An 18,401-nucleotide genomic window follows, 5' to 3' on the forward strand; every position below is an offset into this window, starting at 1 on the left:
CCCTAGATTTCTTGGAAGAAAAATATGCTTTACATATGCTTTTGATATACAGTGTGCATGTGACCTTGACCCCCTGTTGTTCTTACAATGTGACTCTTCAGCAAGACATCTCCTTGGCACAAATTCACTCACCCTCTTTGGTCAGGCGGCATTGCGGGGTGATGCTTATTCCCCACCCCTGCCATGACCCAACAGGGAACATCTGCTCTGGAGATTTTCCTGGCCGCCGTGACCTCAAAAAGGGTTCTCGCGCCAGCCAGGAAGTCAGATTTGTAGCCTGCCCACAAATTGGCCAATCACGGGCAGGGTGCAAGGCTGGCTCCTCCCGAGGGGTGGGCCCAACTTGTAATAATAAAATTTAAGGTCTTATATATATATATCATAAATGTTCATAAATGTACCAACCAAGCATGTACATAGATCACACAGGAAGACCGACCTGAAACCATTTTGACTCCCAAGCTGACCAAATGTTTTCTCTGCAAGGAGGGAGGGGATCAGGAAGCCTTCCCATTGTCTCAGGAATTGAGGAATCACCATTTCAAAGGGTGACAGACTACCAGGAAAGGCAATCAGATAACCTGGCAGACAGGAAAAACAACAACATTAAAATTTCTGTTGTGGGCCACCTTTTCTGTGATGTAGGTATGATGTTTGTGGGGGGTGGTCTTGGGTTACACCCCTTCTGTGATGTATGTATGAGGTATGGAGGGGTGGTCTTGAGCTCCAGGGCAGGGAATTTAAAATGTCTATATTAGGGCAGGCACACCTTTGTTCTGGGTCCTCCTCCTTTCCTACATGTGAGGGGAGCACCCTGTTGCAACAGATCAATAAAGATCAGGCTTACTAGCTGCTTTGCTTCTCAGTATTCTCTGGTTGGCCTCTGTTATTTTCTCCTACAAATAGGGAACCCACGTAAGGACTCTATACAGGCTCTTGGATACCCCATAAGGGGAAAAGGGCAGATTTTGTTTACAACAGACTGAGCCAGCAGGTTTTCTCTGGTCCACCCTCCGGGTATAAATTACCGCCAGCCTCCACCACCCCACACAGTTTCTGTTCAGATCTACCCACCTCCCTATCTGTTATGCTTTGCGTGCTGTGCTTGACCTTGCGATGGACTTTGCTGGTTGCCATATTCAAGGCTGGGCAGGAATTCGTCCATTGGTCTAATTGGCCTTCTCTGATAGTTTTGCCTACCTCATAGCAATTGTCACAACTTTGGCAGCTTAGACCTCTGCTTGCCTCTCCAGAGCTCAGGGTATCCTGTTAAAGGGATTTGGAAGGAGTTGCTTCTGTCCAGATGCCCAGGCAGGGGCAGGGGCAGGGGCTATATCTACACTAGAAATTTTAGCTGGAGACCAGTCAGAATAGGGGGAAACTACGCAAGTGGGAGGAAGCATTGCAAATGAGGTGCAAGAACTGCATTCACTACAGGCATCCCCTCCACTTAAATGTGATTCACTCTGTATACACACAGCCATGGGAAATAGATAGGGGGGAGGGAGGGAGAAGGAGAGAGAGAGAGGGAGAGAGAGAGAGAGAGAGAGAGAGAGAGAGAGAGAGAGAGAGAGAGATTCGTGATGGCATGAGAGAGTTGGCATGAGAACAAAACTAACAGATATTCTGCAAAAACTTGTAATGGAATTTCTCTCTCCCAGTTTTGATCCTAAGGGTTTTTAGCATCTGAGTAAACGCACTGTGTGTGATTATGCTCTATTTTATATAAATAATTTGAGAAAGCGAACACGGAACAGAATGATTTTTACTAGTATATACAAGTTCTTAGTCAAAAAATCTGTAACTGAGCTGACCTTTTTCTTTTTGGATCCAATATTGTGCTAGCTCTTAATAGTTAACCTTAGATGGCAGCTCTTGGGGGATTTGATTTAAGCTAAATATCTGCCAAGAAGGAAAGAACTTTGAATGCCAGCTGGAAATGGCCCCTCCCCTTTCCCAGATGGCCTATCATAGATAACACATTCTGTGTGTGTGTGTGTGTGGTGGAAATAGTACTCTGTGTATATGTTCTTGCATTAGGCAAGGAGTGATAAGCAAGAAGAGAAGTCCTTTGTAAAGGAGTAAACTTGTGGGAAGACTGAAAGTCACGATCCAGACACATGGCAACTGCAGGAAAGGTAAGGAAGACTGTTTTTATGGCTCAGTCTATCTAAATCTATCTAAACACAACATGCTAATGTTTGCATTTGCACAGATGCTACATTGCTTTGAAGAGGAAAGAGCTAAGTGTTGCTACATCCCCATTGCCAAAGCAGAGACACCTCCTCTGATTTTTATTTTTGCGCATTCACTTTGCAGCTGCAAAGACCAAGCTGGAAAAACTTATTTCCTACTTGTAGATTCCAAACATGAGCCTGCTTGATATACGCGGAGGAGACAAAGAGCAGGATGTTATATTTTCCCGACAATGCTAAAAAGCTGGCATTGTATTGTGTAAGCGTTAAATAATAAAGGAAGAAGTTCTGGATTTAAAGGTTGCCTCAACCACAACTGGAGGCTGCTTTACCCAAGTTACTATTTTTAAATAATCCATTCCATATATAGAGATAAAATATTTTTACAAACCTTACCAACTTAATTTGATAATAAACCTGTCGTTTGTATAATGATGCATGTATATAATTACAGTGTTCCCAGCAGCATATGCTGTTTGACATTGTCTTGTATCTAATTGCATCAGTGCATAAGAACACTCCGTTTTTCAATTATGCAAATATTCTTGGCCTTTTGCCTCAGAAAGCAAAACTCTCTAGTTTGATTTCCAAGTCAGTATTTTTATCTTTCATCTGCGGTGGAAATTAAACTCTGAAAAGTGTGATGCAAAAGGTTAGAGTTGTACTATGCCATAGGCCATAGTCTGACTCAGGTGCCCTGTTAAAAGAATTTCATGTAGGAGAGTAGGAAGGAGCAGAGTCAACCAGATTTGATACCTGCCAGCAGTATCATAACAAGAGAGATTGCCATACAACTCAGTACAGTGGTACCTCGGGTTAAGAACTTAATTCGTTCCGGAGGTCCATTCTTAACCTGAAACTGTTCTTAACCTGAGGTACCACTTTAGCTAATGGGGCCTCCCGCTACGCCGCCGGAGCACGATTTCTGTTCTCATCCTGAAGCAAAGTTCTTAACCCGAGGTACTATTTCTGGGTTAGCGGAGTCTGTAACCTGAAGCGTATGTAACCTGAGGTACCACTGTAAAATAAAGTTGATTTGTTGCACTAGGGGGACAGAGAGATTTCATTCATGGGACAAACAAACTGATGCTGATAATCAGCCCTAGGAAATGAGTGGCAATGCTAAGTGTATTTGGTGACTCCATCTTGCTCCATCTATAGGAAAACTCACAGCTGCAAGGCTCCAGGGAATGGGACTGAAGCATCTGTAATCTGAGGTACCACTGTATAAGGGAGCTCCTTAAATATCTCCATTATGAGCTTTGTGACATTCCTGATTCTAAACGGATGAAGTGTTTCATGCACGTTCATGTGTCTTGGAGATATAAGTGTGCACCATTTCAAAGAAACACAATGTTCTTCATATTAAAGGGAGAAATAAGACATGAACCTTTGGACAGCTTTGCATGTTACAACAAGTATGTCAACATGAAGTGCAGGTGTTGAATCCCCCTCATGGCCCTTCTAGCGCAATGTAAGGGGGAAACAATTTGCAGGAGTGAGATATGACAACTGATTTGTATTTGGAGCTGATGTTTCTCACCCTTGCAAACATTAAGACATTATACCAGAAACACATTTATCTTTACTGATCCCTCTCTCTCTCTCTCTCTCTGTGTGTGTGTATACACTATATCTATATCAACTATATCTATATCTATCTATCAAAAGGTTTCAGATTTATAGCACAGAACAGCAAGGGACATGTTATATTAGACTAGATGTCAGTAGAGACAAACAAAACTGTCTGTTTCTTTTCTCTGTGTTTTATCTTTTTTCAGCTAGAAATTCAGTTCTCCACATTTATGTAGCAATTTGTGATTTTTTAAAAAAAATCCTCATTACAATTTGTCAGTGTTTCAGTGCAATTTTTTCCTAATAAACACATCTATGTACGCAGAGTTGACTAATCTTTTTGCAAACAATTTGCCCAAATATAGTGAACTATTTTTTACACACACACACATCTATGCATGACTTTTTATGCACATTCCCTCCTAATAGTTGCATTTTTGTACACCTTTTTTTGATTGGAAAACAGCACTGCGAAATGAAAAAAAAGCACAAAATTCAAACAGCTATGTTTTGGTTAAATGAGTCCTAATTAGGTAATTTCTTATTAAAATGGAAACAGGATCAAATTCCTTCCCCATGCCTGGATGTTGGAGGGAACAGTTTCTCCAGCCCAGGCTTCTCTCCTACACACCTGTTTTGAAGGTGCCAGGAATGTTTTGTACAGAGGAGGGGTCAAGCAAGCCTCTACCTGCAACCTGTGAAGGGATACTACCTGGAAACAGGGCTACAAATCTCACCTGAGGTGTTGCAGGTTCAACGTCGGGAATACTCCCCACGTTTACCCATACATGGCAGAAACTATTTGTCATTAAATGGGGATTAAATGATGCAACTTATGTACTATTAAAATGCCTTATAAAATGCCTTATAAATGAAAGAACTGGGTGTGGACCTTGACTGTTCTGGTATATTAACTGCATACCACAATAACTATGTAACTGAATGCTGCAGGCAGAGATTCAGAAAAGGCTGCTGTTAGTGGAAAACAGCTCAGAAAAGCTGTATTTCAAGGAGAGAGATTTATAGTAGCTTGTGGTGCAACAGTCATGCAAGAATCCACAGCTTATCATGAACTACATACAGTTTTATGCAGGGTGGATAAAAAGCAATGATTTTTTTAAAAAATAGATTTTTTAATTTAAATCGGATTTTTAAAATAAAGATAGTTTCTAAAGATAGTTTTCTATTTAAGTTACATTATAGTCCAAAGGCTCTTCATCAGGAAATAAGGATTTGTTTAAAGTTTTTCATGTGCGCTAAAACTCAGTCTGAGGGTTTTTTTAAAAAAACATGTTTAACTACATCAGTTAACAAACATGGATACATATGCTATAATGTTATTGTTTTAGTTAAATAAATAGTGTAAATTGTTATTAAGGAAATAATTATTTTTCTCCTTCCAATAAAGTACAGCAGGAAAGCTGTCCAAATATAAACAGTTAACTTATTGAACCACACAATAATTTTATAATTATCTGTCTATGTATTTCTAATAGTATAACTAAATCAGTAATTTTTAATATAACTATAAAAACTACTCTGAAAATTTATTATTCCAAAAATGAAACCTTCATCTGGTTGTAAATACTAAGATTATACAAGAAAGTATGAGTCTTTCTGTTAAAAAAAAAAATGATTTAAATCAAGTCTTACTGATTTAAATCAATTTGATTTAAATTAAATCCACCCTGGTTTTATGACAGTGCAGTCTCCTATAATACCCAAATTCCCATTTTCAGTGTTTCTTTAATATGAATGAAGCCTAAGGGCACAAAACAGAAGGCTCAAAACTGGTGAGGGGAACAGATACACAGCAAAGGGCTTCTGGGCATGGGCGGAGCCAAGGAGGGTCAGGGGGCAGCTGCCCCCCCATCACGTAAATCAATAAAAATACTTAACTAACTGAAGTTCTGCCCCCTGTAACATGAAGCCTGTCAGGAGCTTGTCCTACACTCGAGTAGGACCCTGGCAGAGACACATGCCCGACTGGCATGTTCTCTCCCTCCTGGTTGAATGTTCGGGAGCTTCAAAAGCTTTCTTCAGCCCGAAAATCATAGCGAACGATGCCAACAGACATCAGCACACTTAGGGATCCTCAGTCTTTGCAGTTCGCATCACAGACCTCAGCATTTTGGCTAATCTACTTTATTTACATACACACGGAGCACTGCAACATGGCTCCCTCTCTCTCAAGCATCAGACAGCAAAGAGAGAAAGAACAAAGGACAATAGTCCCACTTCACGGAACACAGTAACACAAACATCCTGTCTCCATCACTTCCCACTCTGTGGAGTCAAAATATACCACGTCATGTGAAAAACAACAATTCCATGACTGCAATCACGGAGCAGGAATTCTAACATAGCCTGTCATCCCCAACATATATCCTGGCTATGCCCATGCTTCATGGTTGTTGTATCAAACTAATTCGTACCTATATCCCATTGTGGAAAACTTTGAGAATAAAGCACTTGTTGAGATTTCATCAGCAACAACAGGGTGAAGCATGAAATCAGAATCCAGTAGGGAAGTCAGAGAATTCTCTCCGAAACAGAAGCAGAATTTGCAACTGTTTGCAAGTTTGTGCCATATCCAGGCTGGAAATCAATCCAGTGAATATGATCCATTCCAACCCAATGAAAACGATCAGTATTCACTCCAGTGCCATTTTTCTACAAAAGAGGTACCTAAGCTCACCATGAACTTCTGCTTTGTTCGCTTAAGAGTAGCAATGGCGCCATGTTGTTGTTTTTGAAGCCCACAACAGATACATAAATTATGTTAAATAGCCAACAGTGACTCAAATAATGTAGTATATGGCAAACTGCACCAAAACGGAAACAGTGACAAAGACAAGTACTTCTCTTGTGCACATTTCTGGGTGTACAACCTAGTTCACAGCAAGGCTGCAGTCCCAAACATACTTACTAGGAAGTTAGTCCCATTGAACACAATGGGACTTACTTATGAGCAAACACATGTAAGATTGAGGCAACAAAAGTTTTGTGTAGAAATTGCAGAGGGTATTTGGCAGGGATCTCTGCTTTTTAATTTTCGATGGTTGTAACGCACCTGGGACCTGCTAGTGTAGTGCAGGTAATGAATTATTATTATTATTATTATTATTATTATTATTATTATTATCTGAGCATCTTCTATACTGTATCTATTTATTTTGAGTGGCTATTTTGAGGTGGAGGGCAGAGACTGGATTGTTTGAAGACCGAATAGCTATATTCAAGTGGATGGGTTGAAGAGTGGTAACTAAGAACACAAGACATGCCTGATGGATTATGCCAGTGTTCCTGCTCTCTCGCTGGAATAGATGGACCAATGGTTTAGCATAGTCCAGGCAACCGCTGTACGTACCCCAAGCTGTTAGGGTGAGCCAGGCTGCAAACTGAGCAAATACATAATGTCTTGTTGGAAGAGGGAGAAATTATTCTTGCCAGCAGTCTCAACTGATAATATGCAGAGCAATTTTGAAATAAGGCCTTGGGGCCAAGGTTGCGCACTCCTGCTGTAGCGTGAAAGTGGCAATCTCCATGCTGACTACAGCAACTCTAAGGTTGCAATCTTAACTGAATCATTATAAGGTACACTGTGAAATTCATCTCTGACCTGTTTTGATTGGCTGCATTTCCACAGGTGACCAAATGCAAATGCATAACCTCTTGAGTTTCCTGTGACATTATTGTTCCTTACTTTCTCCTTTTTGTTTAGCTGGCCTTATGCTCTGCATATCACTCCAATTCCATTTCTTATTTCCCCTTTTTCTGTAGTTTGCAGCAGTAGTGGAATACAAATGTTTAGTTTGGATTAGCTGATCCAAACAGAACCAGAGATTGCAGGCAGCAGGATGGAATGCAATTGTTATATTGCAGGGGTTGGGTGTGGAGGGGACAGAGGTGGAGACCGAGGAAATCACTCTCCTTGTTTTCTGATGTGTTTGTTTTGTTATCATCTTTTAAAACAGCACACAGAATGTAAGTGGGGGGGAACGTTGGCCAGACTGTGTCTCTCCTCCAATCTCACATTTGAACTCAGGAAAATTATGAATGCACCATCACTTTTAAAAGGAACGAAAAACTGTCACACAGATGCTAAAAAGAAGTGTAAAATGGCAGCAAAACCTGCTGTTTGGGCAATAATAGCACAGGATGAGGACAACTGATCTCTGCTGGGGCTTAGATTTTAAGTCCTCAGTGGCTTGGGACCTAATATCTGAAGGAAAGCCTCCTCCCATATTGTCCTGCCTTTGAAATTCATCTTTGATCTTGTTTTCATTAACTCCATTTCCACAGGTGATTAAATGCAAAGCCGCAATCATCTGGGAAGTCGGCCAATTGCCTTCTGTGGAGGAGGTGGAGGTGGCACCACCAAGAAGTCATGAAATTAGAGTGAAGGTAAAACATATGATTCCAAAAGGGAGCGTGCTTTCATTCATTGTGAATTACGATTGCAGTGGCTAAGGATCTTGTGCCTAAACTCTGAAAACTTGGATAGGGGAGTCTTGAGTGGTGGAGGAATGGTTCTGGAAGACTTATACTTAAAACTCAGAAGTTATTCTTTCCTCACCAGTGTCTATTGACAAGGCAGCTCTTGGCAGAACTGAATGGACTCCATGCAAAAGAAGAAAGATCCTGCAAAATTCTCAATCAGATTTGTGCAGAATTTCAGCAATAGTTTTGGTGTGATTGTATATGAAACTTACACAGCAATAAGAAGCCATGCATATCCAAAAGCTCCGAGCAAGTTCAAACAAGATTAACAGTGAAAGATTCTCCCTGTTGTCTTTCATACAAAGATTATCCAGTGATATGACTCCAGCCCCTGAATCATGCCACAGCTGCAGTCTGAAATAAGTCAACCCAGGCACAATTTTACCATATTGTAATACCATCTGATGATTTACCTGGTATGCTTTGACCATACCGGGACCTGCTTAGCTTCTTCAAAGCGGTAGCCTCATGTGCCTTTAGATCATATATCCTCCAAATATGTATTTCTGGCTAGTCCTTTGCATCACAGTTAGTAAAATCTGAACGAGATCAAGTGGGTAACATTCTTGCTGAAACTTCCCATGTGAGCTGGTCCTCTCTGGGAATACCTGATTCTTTGAGAGCTCTGTTTCCAAACTATTTCTCCATCAGGGGATGCAGTTGTATTAACAGGGTATCTGCATGATCTCCTGTTCACCTGGAGACCCATGTTTATGACAGAGACAAAAAAATTCAGTGCCAGTTCCTGATGAATATGTTTGCTAGGTGGAAGCAGTGAAAGTACTGGAATCGTATTTTGCATCCCCCTGCAGATAGTGGCCACTGGGATCTGTAGGACAGATGATCATGTACTGGAAGGCATTTTCCCAAACATAGACTACCCAGTTATTGTGGGTCACGAAGGAGCTGGAATTGTTGAAAGTATTGGACCAGGAGTCACTTCTGTAAAGCCAGGTAAGGATGGGGCAGATCAGAAACTCAGAAGTGCCTGTGTATTGGACACCACTAGGATTTGCAAGCATGGTGTAAATAGCTTGACTACACATCAGCCCCAGCAATCAAGGCCCAATAGCCAGGGATGGTGGGAGTTGTAGGATCACATTATGTACTAGAAATAATCTCTTTCTTCAAGTACCCATCAGAATCATAAGAAACCCCATACCCCAAGGATCCTTGTCCCAAATCAGTGACCTTTGGGCATTGCCACCAAACCCGATAGTATGTTTCTCTGTTGAAATACCTCTTCCAATAGCTTTGTAACAGACAAAGTAGCAATCTAAGCACTGGCTAAAAAATAATTAGGAAAAAAGAGCTAGATAAAATCACTATAAAATGTTGTGGTGATTTGGAGGTTCAATCTGAAATCAAGCTCTCCCCCCCCCCTTTTCTGTTTTCCTTTTGGTGTCCTCTACTGTGGGTTGGTGAAGGACCCTATGTGAGAGGCAGGCAAGGAAAGAGCTCCCAGGGTGGGAGGCGGGGTGGGATAAAGGGAAGCTCCCAGGTGAGAGCTGCGAGGGTCCACTCCTTTTTGTGTGAGATAAGGGTGAAGAGCTACCTTTGAGAGATGACTTTGCATTTTCCTTTCTTTCTTTTATTCTTGTTTTCATTTATTGTATTGTATTATGAATTTTTTAAAATAAATTTTTAAAAATATGCTGGTGGAGGGGATAAGAGATTGCATGCGCTAAGGATCCTTGCCCACCATCAGATTTCCTTTGGGCATTGATGCCAACCCTGAAATACATTTCTCCTTTTCCAACATTCCTTGTAAATATCACTGTGTTTCTCCCACAAGCAAGCAAGTATACCCTGGCAGAAATGCTTTGGCTTTATTGGTTGACAATAAAAGCTTCCTTGTGCAAAGGGGCCCTCTGTGTACTGGCTACAAATTAATCAGGAAAAGATTAGATAAAAACCACTATAAATTGTTGTGGCAATTTGGAGGCTTAATCTGAAATCAAACTGGATTTGAGTTTGTTTGTGTTTCTGGTAACTTATCTCCCTTACATCAGGGATGTTGGCTTACATTATGCATGTATGTTCTGTATTTCATTAATACTATTGCTACAAGTTTGTCATGGCCTTTGAATAGAACAATAAGCCTATGAACTTAAACTTTGTTCTTGTCCTTGTTGTTTTCCCACAAGGTGACAAAGTCATTCCTCTTTGTATTCCCCAGTGTGGAGAGTGTGGCTGCTGTTTAAGTCCTAAAGCTAACTGCTGCCTCAAGTCCCAGTAAGTTCATCTGGCATCATCTATTAAAGATTTGTTTTTCTTAGTAATATGGAAAATTAGTATTTAGTCCAATTTATGATACAGACCAGTCTGAATCTTCACAAACAGCCTCTGTGAACCTCTTCAAAATTTGATGCCAGATAAGACCAGCAGGTTCACCTGCAGAGGGAAACAGATCCACCACTTCCTATGGACGAGCACATTCTCCGAATACACAGTTATGCCTGAGGTTTCCATTGTAAGAATTGACAATGATGCTCCACTGGATAAAGTCTGCCTCTTTGCCTGTGGGTTTTCTACTGGCTATGGAGCCGCAGTCAATTGTGCCAAGGTAAGAATCAATTCACATTTCTGTTTCTCAAATAAGTGAAACAAGAGTATGCTTACTCCCTGCTAGAGAAGAGAGGCACCTTCAGATATCATTCCCCCCCCCAAAAAAAAAAAAACTGATGCTACTTGAACTTCCCTGCTCTCACTGGGTCAAACCTCCCAACAGTACCTCTAAAAGGAAGCAGCAAAAGGCTGTTGTTTGGGTAGTTCATTGTGTTTTGATCTTACTTTCCAGGCATTGTTAGTTCACCAGCTTTACTCCCCAGAAGTCCCCTTTCCAGGGTTTCCCTCAAGCAATCAGAGACTGTACCTGTGTGAACCTAACCTCTTCTCCTCCCTTTTCATGCCTCATCTGGTTCTGAGAGATAAGTGGGGAGGGAGCTTGTCACAGCAGGAGGGGGAGACACCCATGACTCTTCACCAGCCTGATTCATCTCTGCCTCTTGGTGCATCTCCACTTGAGGAGATTTCACCCATCCCATATCCAAGAATCTGCTGATGTTCTCTGCTGATTCTCCAGAGAGGAGGGGCGTTTCTGCTCTCTACTTATTCCGCTCCAGCCTCACATCAAAGTGTCGGAGAGAGAGAGACTGAGTGTTAGAGAGAGATCGTATGAATAGATAAGGTTGCTGCTAAGAGCAGCTGCAGACACTCAGTGCAGTTCAGCTTTTTCGTTTAGACCTCATTTAGCTCTGTATATAGTTGTGTATTATAGTTGTAGATAGAATAAAGAAGATACAGAGCTGTTCTCCGAGTCGTTTATGCTCTGCTGTACTCTGCTATACTCTGCTGTGCAATGACTGTCTTCTTGTTGGAGTGAATCCGGTGCTCACAACTCTAAGCTGTGAGTCCACAGCTCTTTGACCTGTTCCTGTGCAGAAGGTGGTCTCTGGAAGTGCTACCCCAGCTCGCCTGGCCCAGTCGGGGCTGAAGTGGATGAGTCCAGTCGGTGGCACTGGCTCATGGGCGATGCTGACACCACTCACCTCCCAGCTTCAGCTTCTCCCTCTGATTCTGGACTTCTCTGCGCCACAAACTTTCCCAGCTCACTAAACCCTGTTACTTCAACTTCCGACACCACCTCTTCACCCTGTGACCACTCATCATTATCCCACCACACCACTCCGCAGGCTCTGAGCCTTCCTCTCTTTGTGATTCTCCAGCTAGTTCCTCCCAACATTCCTCTGCATCCAACCAGTCCATGACATATTTTGTATCTCATCTTTCCTTCCAGGAGCTCAAGGTGGCATATACCCCAACTAGTTTAGGTCCCGCAATATTCCCAGTGACTGACCCAAGGTGGCCCAGTGAACTTCATGGCAGAATGGATATCTGAACCGTGATCTTCCAGGTCCTAGTCCAACACCGTAACCACTACACCACAGTGTCTCTCAGTTCTGTCTCTCTATGCCTCTTCTCTTCCAGTCTGCCAGTCTTCCTTCCTCCCAGATCCTCAATCCTGCTACATCACTTGTGTTCTGGGAAGTCCCTAATGCAGTTTTTATTAATTTGCAGGTTGAACCGGGCTCTACCTGTGCCATCTTTGGCTTGGGAGGTGTCGGACTGTCTGTTGTCATGGGCTGCAAAGTTGCTGGAGCATCCAGGATTATTGGGATTGACATCAACAAAGATAAATTTACTAAGGCCAAAGAGTTAGGAGCCACAGAATGCATCGCTCCTCAAGATTTCAAGAAGCCCATGAATGAAGTTCTGGTAGAGATGACAGGTCTTGGTGTGGACTACGCATTTGAAGTGATTGGACGCACAGACATTGCAGTATGTTTTCTGTTTTGATGCTCACATCCCCATTTTTTGGCTCTCCTGTTCAGCCCAGGGCTCACATCTGTGATCTCTCCTTATATAAGCAATGCACCTGGCTGGGACTAGGTAAAAGATTTAGGTGGGAAATTCTGAAGACAGAGGGAGGATTCACGGTAGGAGGCAATATGCTTCTGAATTCTACTAGCTGGAAAATGCAGGAGGAAAGAGCATTGCTGTACTCTGGTCTTGTTTTGGGGCTTCCTACAGGCATCTAGTTAGCCACTGTGATGCTGGACTAGTTGGGACACTAGCCTGATCCACCAGGCTATTATGTTCATATGCTTTTATATTGCAATACCATTTCCATTTCTGACCTCATTTTTCTGTGTGTCCCAAACAGGTCACTGCCCTTAAATCCTGCCATTTGGGCCATGGCACCTGTGTGCTTGTTGGGGCACCTCCTGCAGGATCACAGCTCTCCATCGACCCTACTCTGCTCCTCACAGGAAAGAAATTAATAGGATGCTTGCTTGGAGGTGTGGATTGGTTAAAGTTGTTGATATATGGCAGCTACTGCATTGATCCATAGAACTGGAATGGACATTGAAGGTCACTGAGTCCAACCTCCTCCTCAGTGCAGCATCTGCAGTGGGATACAGCCATATCATCCCAGATAGATGGCCTTTCAGCTTCTGTTCAAATACCTCCAGCCTAGGGAAGCCCATCACCCACTGAGCCAATCTGCTTCCCTACACTAGGTAGTTTCTCCTAATGTTTAGCTGAAATCTGCTTCTCTGCAGCCACAGCAACCCTGACAGATGGTCTTCCAGCCTCAGCTTAAATACCTCCATCCCATTGGCCTTTGATTCTATTAAGCTTATTTTCTTAACTTATAAACAGGAGTTATCCTCATCTTCTAATAAAAATTACGGTAATTTATAGCTCACACATCCTGACATTTTCTGTTCTTTAAAAATAATAAGCATCCAGCTTGCATGCTGATCCAATGTCCTTTTATTTCCCCCACCCCAGGTTGGAAGTTAAAAGATGCTCTCCCTCAACTGGTTTCTGATTACATGAAAAAGAAATTTAATACGGATGCATTAATAAGTCACACATTGCCCTTTGAGAAAATTGCTGAAGGCTTTGAGCTTTTACATGCAGGAAAAAGGTATGGGTTCTATGTTTTATTTTTCTTCCTTCCTTCCTTCCTTCCTTCCTTCCTTCCTTCCTTCCTTCCTTCCTATCTACTGAAAGAATGGTGGAGTGGCAGCACTTGGCTGACCACCCAAAAGCTGAGGGGTGAGGTGGAAGTTTGAGGAGGCTGGGAGGTCAGTGTGGTGAAAACACCCCAGCAGAACCAATCCATGGTTCCTGCTGGTTCATTTGCATCATGCCAACCTCCCAGCCATGTCACTCCTCTTCAAATGGGGCCTCCCTGATCCAAATCCAAAACATTCATCTCCATGTCAGTCTTCAAGTCAAAAGAAATTGCCACATCTCACATGGCGGGGGGAGAGTGAAAGGTGAAAAATTTTCATGTTCCTTTTTACATGCTTTGGAAACGTCAGAATTTGACTTTCATCAAAGCAATCAAAAATGCCTCAGATGACAGTATACAGACTGTTAAGAGCTATAAACAGAGCCAGCCCTGACATTAGTCAGAGTGAGATGGCCGCTTCAGGTGGCAGATGCCAGGAGATGCACAGCACTGGGAAGATGCTGGAGGACAGAAATTTTTGGTGCAATGTGAACGGACCTACATCCCCTGGACTAGCCTGTTGTCCTTAGGCACAATGATGGATGCAGTCGCGTCATCTGTGTCAGAATAGGATTCAGTAGCCAGTCTGGTCAGCTTCTGAACATGGAATGGGAGGGAGGCACTACCATCTTGTCCTCTGACTCAGGCCAAAAAATGTCTTGGGCCAGCCCTAGCTATAAAGTATTCAAGCAGAGTCAAGGCTGTTGCTATGATATTTCCTGATGTCTACTGAATTTTGCTAGGGTGCTTTCTCATAGTTACATTAATGTTTTCCCTTTTCTCTTTCAGTATTCGCTGTGTTTTGTTGTTTTAAACCTTCAGAAGCATCTAGCAAGAGGGGCCACAGCTGAATACAGCTTGCCATCCTGCAGATCATTTGCATCCCTCCCCAAATTCAACTGAGCTTTTATTGAAATGGTTGAGGGTTTACAACCAGTTAGAGTTGAGAAGCAAATGTAGGGGAAACATGTAACCCTTATATCCGTTATTGTAGCCTGCAAATGCAGGGTGCATGTGCTTTTAAGATGTTGCTGGAGCCCTCTGGTGTCCAACTAGGAACCTTCCAACCAGTTCACCATCCACTGTTGCAATGAGCCATTGTGAACACACTACACATTTAAAACACTATCACACCACTTTAACAATCGTGATTGACTCACTGAGCTACAATTCCAAGACCCCTTAACAAACTAGAGTTCCCAGGATTGAGAAACAATGTGCTTTGTGTATGCTTTAAATATACAGTTTGCTTGTGACCTTGACCCTTCCTGCATGATCAGGGTTCCCATTCACAGCAGCCAATACCCTTTCGGTGCTGGACTAACAAATTCTCTGACTAGGGCTACGGAGGATAATAACTAAATGAAACCTCCAGATTTAGGGGAAGTATATCCCTAAGAATACCACCATATCGCTCCAAATATAACCCACCCCTGAATACAGCCTATAACAGATCAATACCATAATTAATGAGAAGCCCCAACAAGAGAGGCCCATTGCCTTCATGAGCTGCTTGTGCATCTCCCAGAAGCATCTGGTTAGCTATTGTATGAAACAGGACATTGGACTAGATCAGCCTTTCTCAACCTGTGGGTCCCCAGATGTTGTTGAACTACAACTCCCGTCACCCCTAGCTAGCAAGGCCAGAGCTCAGGGATGATGGGAGTTGTAGTCCAATAACATCTGGGGACCCACCGGTTGAGAACTGCTGAACTAGATGGACCCTCGGTCTGATCCAACAAGAATCTGATCCTAGATTCTTATGTTAATCATACTTGGACCTTTTGTCCCTGCGGGTGGGTCATTCTTACAATGTGATCCTTTGACAAGACAGTTCCTTGGCACAATTGACAATGCTTCTTTTTCATCTCAGTGGGACTCATTACATCTGGGGCAGGCTAGGTATGCATGAGTGGTGATAGCACTATCAGCTGACTTGGAGAGCAAGAAGAACAACATTGTTCCTTTCCTGAACAGCTAATAGGTACTACCCTTGTTTTTTCCAGCAAGGCCTATATGAACACCATCCTGGCTGGTCGATTAGACTAGGAACTCTGTAGGCAGCACCCAATCGCATGCTCATTTCCTCAGACATCTTAGGATATATGGGTGCCCCAGAGCAGTCTTTTAAAATGTTCCCCAGGAGCTCAACAGAAAGCAAACAAGCAGCAATAGTTTAGCTGTATGTAGAGAGTCCATCGCTTGCAAGCCAAAAGAGTGAGGCCTCTCCATTGGCACTGACTGCAACTTTCTGTGCAGCGGCTCCCACTCTTGAGGAGAAAGGCCAGTTTGTAAATCGAGTAGAGGCTCAAAAGAAACTTCAGAGGAAACCTGCCTGCGTGTAAATTCCTTCTTTGCATCACAGACATGATCTGCTAATTGTGTAATGTGCTTTTCTTTTAGAGCAACAGCAGTAACAGCACTTGCTAGTGCATGCAGTGCCTTCCAGATGTTGTTGGGTGCCTGTTCCTAGCATAGCCAGGGCTCAAGGATGATGGGAGTTGTAGTCCAACAACATCTGGAAAAGATGTGGCTGAAGTCGTCAGTTTGGAAAAAGGGAAAAACTCAAGAGAAACTCACTCTTAAATTGAATTCCACACATCTCTGCAGCAATTCGCCGTTTTATAAAAAGTACTCGTGAAAATTCATCAGCATTTTAGTGTGTGTTCCTCCTAATATACTCATTTTTGTATATAGTTTTTGACTGAAACATGCATTTCTTCAAGTATATTCTCCTAATATGTGCATTTTAGTGCACATTGCTTGGTTGGAGAACTACATCGCAAAATTCAGAGACGTGAGAATTTCCAAGGATAATTGTCTTTTCCTTCGAAAAGTATGAAGGAAGCAGCTTCTCACTGAAATGCAAACCAATTCAGATTTCTTCCCCATCCCTAATCTGGAGGGTATAGCTACTTACACTATGGAAACTATTTCCTTTTTGTTACTGACTTTACTAACTGGCTTTAATAGCCAAAAAAGGACATATATAGCTGAATAAACAGACCTTTACAACCACCCATTTCTGATGTCTCCTTTAGTGGCTTGGGTATATATTTAGCTGTGTAACTTGTTAACAAGCTCGGAGCTGAAACTTGATCTTCACTAACTATAAGCCAGCTGTATGGCTGATTTTTACTTTACGTCACTGGCCTGTGGATATTTTTTACTCTGTAGCTCCTGATATATTCAGCCCTGAAACATAATATTATCCATAGCCAGATATTTTTCAAATACTCTTTTAAGAGGTAAGCAAAACAGCCACTGTTTGGGAGTTTAAAGCTTTTATTTGAATATGATCCACTGATTTCAGACATAAAAGTCAGCTAATGAATGGAAATGTATCAGTACTTCAAGCTCCGCAATTGTGAAAATGGGTTAGCATAATCTCACCGGCTAGTTTAAGTCATCTTTGCATATTTGCCTCTCATAGAGCCTGTTTGGTGTGACCTTTGACAGTTACAAGTTAATGAAGGCCAACTAGCTGTCATGCCAACACTAATCATAGGGTGGCTGCCACCATTGAAAGGGGTTTTAAAACCACCAGGATTAAAGGTGATATAGATCCACGAGTGCCTTTTTAAAATTGGGGTGCTGTTCCAACCACCCTGCTTTTAGCTCTGTTCTGTATTATATTTTAAAATAATGTATTTTCAAGAGGGAGGAGGCACTGGTGAATTTCAGAGCTCCCGAATAACCCAGGATAAAAACAAATGAAGTATTAAGCAAAAGTAAAATTCATTTAGGAAAATGAGAACATATATTCAGATAGGTAGCAGTATGGGAGTGAGAAAACTCAGGTTCGGGGGCCAAATGTGCCCCCACCTCTTTATGTGGCCCTGAGGACCCACCTATAAAAACCACCCTCCTCAGTCACATACCCTCTTCCCAGATGAGTAGCTGGCAGTGTGGTAGGATAATAGTGGTCACCTGTCCTGACAGGGAGGAGAGGTGAAGGGGCAAGGTGGTGGGGAAGTCAGTGTGGTACAAACACACCAGCAGGAATGTCAGATTGGCTCCACCAGTGAGCTTGCACTATGCTGCTCTCCCCTCCATCGTACCCCAGTAAGCAGTGACACAGTTGTCTGGAGATCAGGGGAGCTCTGCTGCCCCACCATGCTGACTGCTGCTGACACAGGGCACACTGCTCACCAGTCCTGCTTTGCATTCTCCTTGAGTATTTTCACTAGGCTGTGTCTTTGAATTATGATACAGTGGTACCTCGGGTTACATACGCTTCAGGTTACAGACTCCGCTAACCCAGAAATATTACCTCGGGTTAAGAACTTTGCTTCAGGATGAGAACAGAAATCATGCTCCGGCAGTGCAGCGGCAGCTGCAAAACAGGCGATGCATTCCATTCTTGGTGAACTCTTATCCTTCCTGTCGTTTCTCAAACAATGGAAGTTGAGCCTCTCTTAAACACAGGAACCATGCCTGTTCTTGTTAGCTTTCCTGAGAAATCTTGCCATGTACTCTGTGCACTTTGCCATGGCAACAGCTAAATGAGAAAGTTCTTACTTCCTTTCTGTAAGAAATCA

The 18,401-nt window shown here is 42.5% G+C and overlaps 3 protein-coding genes across 5 annotated transcripts in view; 2 read left to right on the forward strand and 1 right to left on the reverse strand.

The window, feature by feature from the left end:
- The window catches only part of LOC310853087 (uncharacterized protein), a 40,029-nt gene extending 23,151 nt beyond the window's left edge, over window positions 1–16,878 (forward strand). The window contains exon 18 of the mRNA XM_083757251.1: window positions 14,650–16,878. Within this exon, the coding sequence (XP_083613377.1) occupies window positions 14,650–14,674 (25 nt within the window). The 3' untranslated portion in view covers window positions 14,675–16,878. The remainder of the gene's footprint in view (window positions 1–14,649) is intronic.
- The window catches only part of LOC310852780 (uncharacterized protein C4orf17 homolog), a 150,695-nt gene that overhangs the window by 106,871 nt on the left and 25,423 nt on the right, over window positions 1–18,401 (reverse strand). The window lies entirely within an intron of this gene.
- Window positions 1,973–16,878, forward strand: LOC310852785 (alcohol dehydrogenase 1-like). The gene is made up of 9 exons (XM_083756798.1): window positions 1,973–2,138; window positions 8,076–8,177; window positions 9,086–9,227; window positions 10,421–10,508; window positions 10,617–10,839; window positions 12,354–12,614; window positions 13,000–13,357; window positions 13,632–13,770; window positions 14,650–16,878. Exons 1-7 carry the CDS (start codon window positions 2,121–2,123, stop codon window positions 13,186–13,188), a joined length of 1,023 nt encoding a protein of 340 aa, XP_083612924.1. The 5' UTR covers window positions 1,973–2,120; the 3' UTR covers window positions 13,189–13,357; window positions 13,632–13,770; window positions 14,650–16,878.

This window comes from Podarcis gaigeae (assembly GCF_964106915.1).
Source record: "Podarcis gaigeae genome assembly, chromosome: 9".
Classification (NCBI taxonomy): Eukaryota; Metazoa; Chordata; class Lepidosauria; order Squamata; family Lacertidae; genus Podarcis; species Podarcis gaigeae.